At 68.3% G+C, this 11,333-nt stretch overlaps 2 protein-coding genes across 2 annotated transcripts; both read left to right on the top strand.

Moving 5' to 3' along the window:
- Positions 1–1,009: 1,009 nt before the first annotated feature.
- Positions 1,010–3,345, top strand: LOC308039605 (dnaJ homolog subfamily C member 5-like). The gene is made up of 4 exons (XM_080343026.1): positions 1,010–1,187; positions 1,285–1,498; positions 1,609–1,762; positions 2,640–3,345. Exons 1-4 carry the CDS (start codon positions 1,075–1,077, stop codon positions 2,714–2,716), a joined length of 558 nt encoding a protein of 185 aa, XP_080199152.1. The 5' UTR covers positions 1,010–1,074; the 3' UTR covers positions 2,717–3,345.
- Positions 3,346–5,313: 1,968 nt separating this feature from the next.
- TRIM54 (tripartite motif containing 54) lies at positions 5,314–9,952 on the top strand (the record flags this gene model as incomplete). Its single annotated transcript, XM_080342871.1, has 10 exons — positions 5,314–5,481; positions 5,828–6,000; positions 6,434–6,605; positions 6,689–6,784; positions 6,890–7,123; positions 7,436–7,458; positions 7,572–7,696; positions 7,989–8,090; positions 9,715–9,753; positions 9,942–9,952. 10 exons carry the CDS (start codon positions 5,314–5,316, stop codon positions 9,950–9,952), a joined length of 1,143 nt encoding a protein of 380 aa, XP_080198997.1.
- Between the last annotated feature and the right edge of the window lie 1,381 nt (positions 9,953–11,333).

The following is an 11,333-nucleotide window of genomic DNA, read 5'->3' as shown; positions in this document are numbered from 1 at the left end:
TGGCCCGTGCCCCCCCGTGCCGGCTGCAGAGGATCCGCTGCCCCCTCCCCGCTGCCCCCGCTGCCTTGTTTTGTACCCAATAAAGGAGCAGCGTGACCCCCGGCTGCTGCCTCTGGGTGGGGACATGGACGGGTGGGGGACGCTGCACAGCTATGGGGGTGTCACTGTGTGTGGGTGGGAGTGGTAAGGATGACACTTCATACTGGGGGGGGGTGTGCTGGGGATGTCACCGTGCATGTGGGATGGGGGTGTCACCATGTATGTGAGGGTGTGTGCTGCGGTGTCACTGTCTGCAGAGCTGTGTGCTGGGGGTGTCACCGTGCATGTGGGGGTGTCACTGTCTGCAGGGCTGTGTGCTGGGGGTGTCACCGTGCATGTGGGGGTGTGTGCTGGGGTGTCGCTGTCTGCAGGGCTGTGTGCTGGGGGTGTCACTGTGCATGTGGGGTGTGTGCTGGGGTGTCACTGTCTGCAGGGCTGTGTGCTGGGGGTGTCACCATGCATGTGGGGTGTGTGCTGGGGTGTCACTGTCTGCAGGGCTGTGTGCTGGAGTGTCACTGTCTGCAGGGCTGTGTGCTGGAGGTGTCACCATGCATGTGGGGGTGTGTGCTGGGGGTGTCACTGTGCATGTGGGGGTGTGTGCTGGGGTGTCGCTGTCTGCAGGGCTGTGTGCTGGGGGTGTCACCACGTATATAGGGGTGTGTGCTGGGGTGTCACTGTGGGGGGGGTTGTGTGATAAGGATGTCACCATGTGCATGTGGGAGGGGTAAGGGTGACGCTTCCTGCTGGGGGTGCCACCGTGTACCGGGGGTTCAGGGTGCGTGGTTGGGGTGTCGCCATGGGGGGGCCGGTCACTGTGCTGGGGCTGTCCCCGTGCGGGCTGTCCCCGTGCGGGACTGTGACACGGCTGCCACCCGTCCGGTGCGGCGGGGGGGCCGTTCGTGCCGGCGCGTGCGCAGAGCGGCGGGCAGGGCCGGGCTGTGCCGGGCTGTGCCGGGCCGGGCCGGGGCGGTCGGGGCGGTCGGTGCCGCAGGGTCGGGGCGGTCGGGGCGGTCGGTGCCGCCGTCCCGGGGCGCCATGGCGGAGGCCGGGCGGCCGCAGCGGAAGCTGTCCCGGGTCGGGGAGAGCCTGTACCGCGTCCTGGGGCTGCAGAAGGGCAGCTCCCCCGAGGAGATCAAGAAGGCCTATCGGTGCGGAGGGGCGCAGGGCGGGGCGGGGGGGGCAGGCGGCGCGGGGGCGGTGCGGGGTGGGCGCGGGGCGGCCCGTCCCACGGCCCGTGTCCCGCAGGAAGCTGGCGCTCAAGTACCACCCGGACAAGAACCCCGATGACCCGGAGGCCGCCGAGCGCTTCAAGGAGATCAACAGCGCCCACGCCACGCTGAGCGACCAGGAGAAGCGCCGGCTGTACGACCAGTACGGCTCGCTGGGGCTCTACGTGGCCGAGCAGTTCGGGGACGATGCCGTCAAGCACTATTTCCTCCTGTCCAAGTGGTGGTTCCGGGTGAGCTGAGCGCTGCCCGGGCGGCGCGGGGCGTTGCGGGGGCCGCGGGACGGGGGTCCGGCCGGGCGGGGCTCGGGTGGGCTCACCGGGGCCGTCCCGCCCCCCCGCAGGCCCTGGCTCTGTGCTGCGGTGCGCTCACCTGCTGCTGCTGCTGCTGCTGCTGCTGCTTCTGCTGCGGGGCGTGCGGCCCGCCCAGGGAGGACGAGTCCTACAAGTACGTCGACCCCAAGGACCTGGAGGCGCAGATGCGCGCGGAGGACAGCGGTGAGTCGGGCTGAGGCCACCTGGCTTTGTGGGGGCTCCGGGGGGTGGGGGGTGTCCCTTGGGGGCCGCGGGTGTCCCTGGGGTCAGAGTTGTCCCTGGGGTCAGAGTTGTCCCTGGGGTCAGGGGTGTCCCTGGGGTCAGGAGTGTCCCTGGGGTCTGCGGTGTCCCTGGGGTCTGCGGTGTCCCTCGGTCAGGGGTGTCCCTGGGGTCCATGGTGTCCCTGGGGTCAGGGGTGTCCCTGGGGTCAGAGGTGTCCTTGGGGTCCCTGGGGTCAGGGGTGTCCCTGGGGTCATGGGGTCCCTGGGGTCTGTGGTGTCTCTGGGACCAGGGGTGTCCCTGGAGGCTGGGGGTGTCCGTGGGATCCAGACCCACCAGTGGGCAGTGCTGCCCGACCCCCGCAGGCCCCCTGTCTCGTCTTGCCTGGGGGTTGAAGCTCTGGCTTGGGGCTCAGACCTGACTTAGCTGCATCTGTTGCTCAACAGCCAGCGCTCGGTGTTTCCCATCCCGACTGGGGCTGGTGGAGGGAACCACCGCACAGACCATGGGGGCACCTTCTCCTTCCTCATTTTCCCTGAGGCCCCTGCAAGAGTCTGTGACTGAGAGACACTTGGGCCCATGCTCTCTGGGACACCAGCAGCGTGCGCCAGGCTGGCTTCGTTCCCTGGGTGCTGGGCACACTGGTCCCTGTGGGGGCTGCCACTGGGTCACTTTTGCAGGTTTCCGTGGGGTGGGGGACACGGCTGCATGGCTGTGTGCTGGCGAGAGGTTGGGAGCTTTGGTCCGGGGAGCCTTTGTGGGGCGTTGGGACGTGCCAGATCCCACTCGCCGGCACCGTGGGACGGGCCTGAGCCGCTCACCTGCAGCTCTTCTTTTCCAGATCCACCCATTGTGGCGCAGCCCCCGCCAGCCGCTGCGGAGCCCTTGCCGTCTGTCAGCGCCAGGACCGATGCCTGAGGCTGACTTCGGTCCCTGCGGCTCCCTCAGGTCGCCGCGCAGGGATCCTCCTTTGGGACTGTCACTTTCCGGGACCCCCGTCGTGCCGCCCGTGTTGGCTCTCCAGCCTCAGGGTGGCTAGAATCTCAGGTTAATTTGGCCAGCATCACTGCAGAGGCTGTTCCGCCCCTGCTCGAGCAGCTCCAGGGCGATGCCCTTGTCTCCCAGCACTGGTGGTGGGGGTGGCCCGAACCCCCCGCTGCTGCGCCCCGTCCCCGGTGCCTGGCCCACCGCGGTGCCCCCATGTGGCACCGGCAGCCGGCCCGAGCGGGGACCTCTCCGGGCCAAGCTCCGCATCTCCCAAGAGGGAGCCGAGCGTTTCCAAGACCGCTAGCACTGTAACCTCCGGGGCTGGGCTGAGCCCGCTGCCCGCCCTCGCGGGGATCCTCCTGATGGGTGCTGGGTGCCAAACACTGCTCGTGGGATGGGGGTGACACCTGCTGTGCCCCATCCCTCTCTGCCCTGCCATGGCCCTGGGGCACTGGCTGCACCCCACGCTCACTGCTGGCAGGTTCCCTGCAGGGCTGGGCCCAGGACAGGCGCTTTCCTTGGGTTTGTACAGGTTTTATGGGCACCATTAAAGGATGAGAGGAGGGGAGCGCGTTTCCGTGTGGTGTCTGTCTCAGCAGGGGCTGCCGAACGCTCCGCAGCGAGACGGGCCTGTGCCTGGTGCTGCCTGTGCTGGGGGGCCGGGGGTCCCGTGGCGTGGGCCGGGTGGAGTGTGGAGTAGAGGTTCACAGAATTATTTGAGTTGGAAGAGACCTTCAGGATCATCCTGTCCAGCCATAACCCAACCAACTCTAGAACCAAACCATGTCCCTCGAACCTTGTCTAAACACCTTTTAAACACCCCTGGGGACGGTGACTCCAGCACTGCCCTGGGCAGCCTGTTCCAATGCCCCACAGCCCTTTGGGGAAGAAATTGTTCCCACATCCAACCTCAACCTCCCCTGGGCAACTCGAGGCCGTTTCCTCTGCTCCTGGCGCTTGTTCCTGGGGAGCAGAGCCCGACCCCCCTGGCTCCAAGCTCCTTTCAGGCAGGTCAGAGATCAGAAGGTCTCCCCTCAGCTCCTGTTCTCCAGCTGAACCCCCAGGTCCCTCAGCCACTTCTCATAAGACCTGTGCTGCAGTGGGGCCTCACTCACAGCCCCCACCAGTGGGTTGTGGCTGGTCAGGGGTTGCTTCCTCGCAGAGGTGAACATCACTGTGTCTCCTGTCACCTTCCTGGGACAGGGCTGGCTCCCATGGGCTGTGCTTCCCCATCACTGCTACGCTGTGCGGGGCAGCAGCAGCCTGGCTGAGCACCCTGGTCCTGCTGGGGTGGCCGCAGGGCCTGTCCCCACTCCTGCTGCTGACGTGCTGCGCAGCCCCGTCCTTGTCGCTGTGCTGCGTGCAGTGCACCCCTGGGGAGCAGTTCACTTGGCCCTGGGGCGCTTCCCGCCCGGTGTTCTGGCTGATGGCTCAGTGTGACGGTCCTGCTGTGACGTGCTGCCCCTGAGCCCTGCTCCCAGCCAGCCACACTGCCCGGCTCCTGCCCTGCTCTCTCGGGAGATGTGGCAGGGCTGGACGGTGCCACCGCATCACAGGGAGCAGAGGGACAAAGGGGACGCAGTGATCCTTTGGCCCTTCCTTCCCACTGCCCAGGCAGCAGCCTCTGTTTGCAGCTGCACAGGCTCTGTCTCACTCCCTAAATATAGCCAGAGTGTCGAGGTGAGCAGCAGGATGGGGATGTTCCTGGCACTGTCCCTCCCGGGCACCCTTCCACGCTGTTGTTTGGGGGGCTGGCGCTGGACGGGGTCCGTGGGGCCTGGGTGACCCTGGCCTGTGCCCACTGCCTGCGAGAGAGCCCAGCAGCACTGCCCTGCCAGGCCCTGCTCCATCCCGGCTCTGCAGACTCCGCACCCACCTGCCCCGGCCACCCAGGCTCTGGTGGGATGGGGTCCCAGCCCCTCGTCCTCCCCAGGCAGCAGGTGGTGGGGGAGCCCTGTGGAGCCCCTGGAGCAGCGCTGCTCATCCCGGGGGAACGGGGCTCTGACCAGGTCGAGGGCTCAGGGGTGGTTTGGGATGGGATGGGATGGGATGGGATGGGCATGGGGGGAGGTCCCCCCGGGGGGGTGGTGTGAGCCTCAGCCCCTGCTGCCCCGGCCACCTGCCCAAGCCCACTTGGGCTGCTGGTCCCGGGGGTCAGCCAGTCCCCAGGGGTCCACTGGTTCCAGGGGGTCAGCCAGTCCTGCGGGGTCATCCAGGCTCCGGGGGTCAGCCGGTCCCTAGGGGTCAGCCGGTCCCGGGGGTCAGCGGGTCCCGGGGGTCAGCGTGGCCGGGTCGTGGGGCCGGGGGCGCCGGTGGGGCCCCGCTGAGCGCGGCGCCGTGACTCAGTGTCACCCGACGCCGCCGACAGCTGCGGCGGCCCCGGCGGGGCGGGGGCGGCTAAAATTAGCGCGGCGCTCAGCGGGGCCGAGGCCGGGGCCGGGGCAGAGCGGGCACCGGGCGGCCGGGGCCGGAGCCGGAGCGGGGCCGTGCTGGGCAGAGCCGGGCCGGGCCGGGCCGGGACCGCGGCGATGAACTTCGCGGTGGGGCTGAAGCCGCTGCTGGCGGAGGCGCGGAGCATGGAGAGCCTGGAGAAGCAGCTCATCTGCCCCATCTGCCTGGAGATGTTCACCAAGCCCGTGGTCATCCTGCCCTGCCAGCACAACCTCTGCCGCAAGTGCGCCAACGACGTCTTCCAGGTGCGCCCGCACCGGCCCGCGGCCGCCGCGGGGGCGGGAGCCAGTCCTGGCCCCGGGACGAGCCGCCGGGACCCCGGGACGAGCCGCTCCCGGCGCGGTGGGGGCTGCCCGCTCGCGTCGAGTGGGGGAGTCGTGTCTGTGCCCGTGTCCGTGTCTGTGCCCGAGTCCGTGTCCGTGTCCGTGTCCATGTCCGTGTCCGTGCCCGTTTCCATGCCCGTGCCCGCGCGGGGGATTCGGGGCACACGGCCGGGGGGGGAGGGCCCCGCGGGATCCCGGCGGCGGAGCCGTGGAGGGGGCTCCTGGGGGGCTGCGGGGGTTCCGCGGCCGTGACCCGCCGCCCCCCCAGGCCTCCAACCCGCTGTGGCAGTCGCGGGGCTCCAGCGCGGTCCCGTCGGGCGGCCGGTTCCGCTGCCCGTCGTGCCGCCACGAGGTGGTGCTGGACCGGCACGGCGTGTACGGGCTGCAGCGGAACCTGCTGGTGGAGAACATCATCGACATCTACAAGCAGGAGTCGGCCAGGTGCGGACACCCCACGGCGGCAGCGGGGACTCCACGGGGGAGCGAGCCTCGGGGGTGACGGGGATCCCACGACGGGGTGGGGGGGCTGCAAGCGCAGAGCTGGGGGCGGGAGCCCATCTGGACCGTGGGGGTAACAGGGACCACGAGGGGCTGGCGGTGTCCCTGGAGGGCCAGGGGTGTCTCTGGGGTGGGGGTGTCCCTGGGGGTTGGAGGTTTCTCTGGGGGTCGGAGGTTCCCCTGGGGCCGGGGGTGTCCCTTGGGGGCCGCGGGTGTCCCTGGGGTCATAGTTGTCCCTGGGGAGGGCTGGAGTGTCCCTGGGGTCAGGGATGTCCCTGGGGTCCGTGGTGTCTCTGGGACCAGGGGTGTCCCTGGAGACCGGGGGTGTCCGTGGGATCCAGACCCACCAGTGGGCAGCGCTGCCCGACCCCCGCAGGCCCCTGCACGCCAAGGCCGAGCAGCACCTCATGTGCGAGGAGCACGAGGACGAGCGGATCAACATCTACTGCCTGCGCTGCGAGGCGCCCACCTGCTCCCTCTGCAAGGTCTTTGGGGCGCACAAGGACTGCGAGGTCGCACCGCTGCCCACCGTCTACCAGCGTCAGAAGGTGGGTGCCCTTGGAGGGGGGGTCGCAGGGGCTGGCGGGCTGCCCACCCAACCGGCCCTCACACTCATCCCACTCCCTCCCAGAGCGAGCTCAGTGATGGCATCGCCATGCTGGTGGCGGGGAACGACCGCATCCAGGCCATCATCACGCAGATGGAGGAGATCTGCCACACCATCGAGGTGGGGGCCAGGGCGGCCTAGGGACTGCACAGAGCCCTGAGGCCACGTGCCCGTGGTGGGGACACGGCAGGACCGTGGCAGCCCCTGAGCCCGGTGCTCCTGCAGGAGAACGGCCGGCGGCAGAAGCAGCACCTGGGGCTGCGCTTCGACTCGCTGTACAGCATCCTGGAGGAGCGGAAGAAGGAGCTGCTGCAGAGCATCGCGCGGGAGCAGGAGGAGAAGGTGCAGCACGTGCGGGGCCTCATCCGCCAGTACGGAGACCACCTGGAGGCCTCCTCCAAGCTGGTGGAGTCGGCCATCCAGGCCATGGAGGAGCCGCAGATGGCCGTGTACCTGCAGGTCTGTGCTGGTGGGGCCACGGGGGTGCAAGGGGTCAGGACCCTCTGGGGAAATGGGGCTGTCCCCAGGCTGTCCTGGGGCACTGTGAGGGGCGACAGGTCCCTCCAGGGGTCTAGGACTGCCCCAGGGCTGTGTGGTGGGGCCATGGGTCCCTCGGGGGGCTGGGGCTGCCCCTCAGGGCAGGGGGAGGGGACTGTGGTCACTTTGAAGGAGGTGGGACTGCCCCCGGCTTGTGCTGTGATGGGGGTGATGTCTGGTTGATGAGGTCTCAGGTCCCATTGCTCCATTGACCCCCCCTGCTTTCCTCCACAGCACTCCAAGGAGCTACTGAAGAAGTGAGTGGGGCCGGGGGGCAGAGGGCTGGGCATGGGGGGCAGAGGGCTGGGGGCACAGGAGCCGCGTGGGTGCCGGACCCTGGCATCTCCCGGGGGGGTCTGCCTGCCCGCAGGATCATGGACATGTCCAAGGTGTCGATGAGCAGCCGCCCAGAGCCCGGCTACGAGAACATGGACCACTTCTCCATCAACGTGGACTATGTGGCTGAGATGCTGAGGACCATCGAGTTCCAGACAGGTGCGGCGCTGGGACAAGCGCTGTCGTGCCCTAGGGGGTCCCCAGGCCTGCCCGGGGTGCCCAGCCCTCACACAGGCAGAGCCCCACCACCACCTCATGCCCTGCGTGGGTGTGCATCCCCTTTGCACAGGAATGGGACGTGTGGCCCCGCGTCCGCTGCCCAGGGACCCTGTGGGGGCAGCGCTGCCCCATGTCCCCCCTGGCTCACGTCCCGCTGTGTCACGTGTCCCCCCCCGCGGGGTGTCCCCAGGCTGAGGAGAGCGAGCCCTGGCTGACCTGTCCCCATCCGCAGAGCCGCTGGGTGATGATGACGGGGACGGGCCCGGGGACGGCAGCGAGGCCGCGGGGGACGAGGAGCGGCTGGACAGCCTGGAGGCGCCCGAACCCGTGGAAGGTGAGACCCCGCCGTGCCGTGCTGTGCCACGCTGTGCCATGCTGTGCCATGCTGTGCTATGCTGTGCCATGCTGTGCCATGCTGTGCCACGCTGTGCCACGCTGTGCCATGCTGTGCCATGCTGTGCCGTGCTGTGCCGTGCTCTGCCATGCCGTGCCGTGCTGTGCCATGCTCTGCCATGCTGTGCCATGCTCTGCCATGCTGTGCTATGCTCTGCCATGCTGTGCCATGCTGTGCTATGCTGTGCTGTGCCCTACCATGCCATCCTATGCTATGCTGTGCCCTACCATGCTGTGCCATGTCATGCTGTGCTGTGCCATGCTGTGCCATGCTGTGCCATGCTGTGCCCTACCACGCTATGCCATGCTGTGCCGTGCTGTGCCTTGCTATGCCATGCTGTACCATGCTGTGCCATGCCTCTGCCATGCTGTGCCGTGCTGTGCCTCGCTATGCCATGCTGTGCTATGCTGTGCCCTACCACGCTGTGCCATGCCATGCTGTGCCCTACCATGCTGTGCCATGCTCTGCCGTGGTGTGCCATGCTGTGCCATCCTCTGCCGTGCTGTGCCATGCTGTGCCATGCCTCTGCCATGCCTCTGCCATGCTGTGCCATGCTCTGCCGTGCTCTGCCATGCTGTGCCGTGCTCTGCCATGCTGTGCCGTGCTGTGCCATGCTCTGCCATGCTGTGCCATGCTGTGCCATGCTATGCCATGCTCTGCCATGCTCTACCGTGCTGTGCCGTGCTGTGCCATGCTGTGCCATGCTCTGCCATGCTGTGCTGTGCCCTACCATGCCATCCTGTGCTATGCTGTGCCCTACCATGCTGTGCCATGTCATGCTGTGCTGTGCCATGCTGTGCCATGCTGTGCCATGCTGTGCCCTACCACGCTATGCCATGCTGTGCCGTGCTGTGCCTTGCTATGCCATGCTGTACCATGCTGTGCCATGCCTCTGCCATGCTGTGCCGTGCTGTGCCTCGCTATGCCATGCTGTGCTATGCTGTGCCCTACCACGCTGTGCCATGCTCTGCCGTGCTGTGCCATGCTGTGATGTGCTCTGCCATGCTGTGCCATGCTGTGCCATCCTCTGCCATGCTGTGCCATGCTGTGCCATGCCTCTGCCATGCCTCTGCCATGCTGTGCCGTGCTGTGCCATGCTGTGCCATGCTCTACTGTGCTCTGCCATGCTGTGCCGTACTGTGTCATGCTGTGCCATCCTCTGCCGTGCTGTGCCATGCTGTGCCATGCCTCTGCCATGCTGTGCCATGCTGTGCCGTGCTGTGCCATGCTGTGCCGTGCTGTGCCATGCTGTGCCATGCTGTGCTGTGCTGTGCCATGCTGTGCCATGCTGTGCCGTGCTTTGCCATGCTGTGCCATGCTGTGCCATGCTGTGCTGTGCTGTGCTATGCTGTGCCATGCTGTGCCGTGCTATGTCTGGCTGCTGCGCTTGTCCCCAGGGCTCCAATTGCAGCGCAGGGCGCTGGGGCTGCTGTGCCCACGGGGGCGGCCGTGCCGTGACCAGCCCTGTGCATGTGGCTGCGCTGTGGTCGCGCTGGGGCTGCGCGGGTCCTGCAGCATGCCGGGGTGTCCCTGGCTCCAGCTTGTCACTTGCTTTCCCCTGCAGATGTGGGGCCGAGGCAGAAGCCAGCGAGCTCCCCCCATGGTGAGACCCTCAGCGGGATGGGGACGGGCCAGACCAGGGGGCAGAGGAGGCACCTCTGGGGACAGAATGGGGAGTGGATGGCATGTTTGGGGGGTCACACCTCGGGGCACCCAGGCCCTCCCGGTGTCCCAGCCTGCAGGGGCTGGGGGGGCTGCGCCACACGGTGCTGAGCCCGCTTTCCCACACAGGTCAGCACTGAGCCGGCGCCGTGGGCAGCTCTGGACCCCTGCCTGTCGCTGTCCCGGCACCCCCGGCGAGCCCCTGCGCCTGTGATTCCCCAAACGCCGGAGCTGCTCCCATTGGACATTAAACTCGTGTGAGATGGTGTCTCCAGTGTGGTGTGTGGGCTGGGGTGGGCCTGAGGGCTGCCCCCCACAGCTCTGTGCCGGTTCCACGGGGTCCAGCCGGGGTGCAGGCCCAGCCCCCCCACCCCAGCAGTGTCCCGGACCCCCCGTGAGTCGTGGGTCCCAGGGAGCCCCGGTGCAGCTCAGCTCCACAGCCAGGGCAGCAGCTCTGCCCCCTGCCCACATCCCTGCCCACATCCCTGCCTGTATCCCTGCCCACATCCCTGCCCTCATCCCTGCCCACATCCCTGCCCTCATCCCTGCCCACATCCCTGCCCGCATCCCTGCCTGCATCCCTGCCCACATCCCTGCCCTCATTCCTGCCCTCATTCCTGCCCTCATCCCTGCCTATATTCCTGCCCGCATCCCTGCCCGCATCCCTGCCCTCATCCCTGCCCGTATCCCTGCCCTCATCCCTACCCTCATCCCTGCCCACATCCCTGCCTGTATCCCTGCCCACATCCCTGCCCTCATCCCTGCCCACATCCCTGCCCTCATCCCTGCCTGTATCCCTGCCCGTATCCCTGCCCACATCCCTGCCTGCATCCCTGCCCACATCTCTGCCCACATCCCTGCCTGCACCTGCCCCCCAGCCCCACCAGCCCCCCCGCTGTGCCGGACACGGTCTGGGCAGCACCGTCCCCCGGGCGCACCGAGCAAACAGTGCTGGATGAGCTGGCTGAGTACACAGCCGGGAGCCGCCAGCAGCGCCGTCTCGGGGCCCGCGCCCCCCGCCCCGCTGGCTGAGCCCCCCGGGAGCGCCGGCTGCGTCACCCGCCTCGTCCCGCGCCACCGTGGCGTCAGGGCTGATGCGGCAGATGATGCACATGGCGAGGGGCTCCTCGTGGGGCTGAGGCTGGGGGTGGGCAGGTCTGCTGGCGCTGGGGCACTGCGGGGTGTCTCCAGCTGCCACCTCTGCTGTCCCTGCCGAGGGGCAGCAAGGGCCCCCAGTACCCAGCAGACCTGAGCACCCCACACCGAGCTGGCCACGGTCCAGGGTGCAGGACGGGTACCCAGGGGCACCAGCGTCTGGCAGGTCCTGGTGACCCCAGCACTGGGCCAGCAGCTGGGCCCCAGTGGGGTGTCCAGAAGGCTGGGGGTTCCCCGGCAGTCAAGGAGACCCCCATGTCTGGGCCGTGCCAGCAGGACCCTCCCCCTGCTGCCGCTGGTTCCTGGCCCAGGCTGGGTCCCCTGGAGCAGACAGGAAGGGACACTTGGCCAGGCAAGGGACACAGT

The sequence above is a fragment of the Nesoenas mayeri genome (assembly GCF_963082525.1).
Source record: "Nesoenas mayeri genome assembly, chromosome: 3".
Lineage (NCBI taxonomy): Eukaryota > Metazoa > Chordata > Aves > Columbiformes > Columbidae > Nesoenas > Nesoenas mayeri.
Note: the sequence above shows the minus strand (reverse complement) of the source record. Positions and strands in the feature narration are given on the sequence as shown.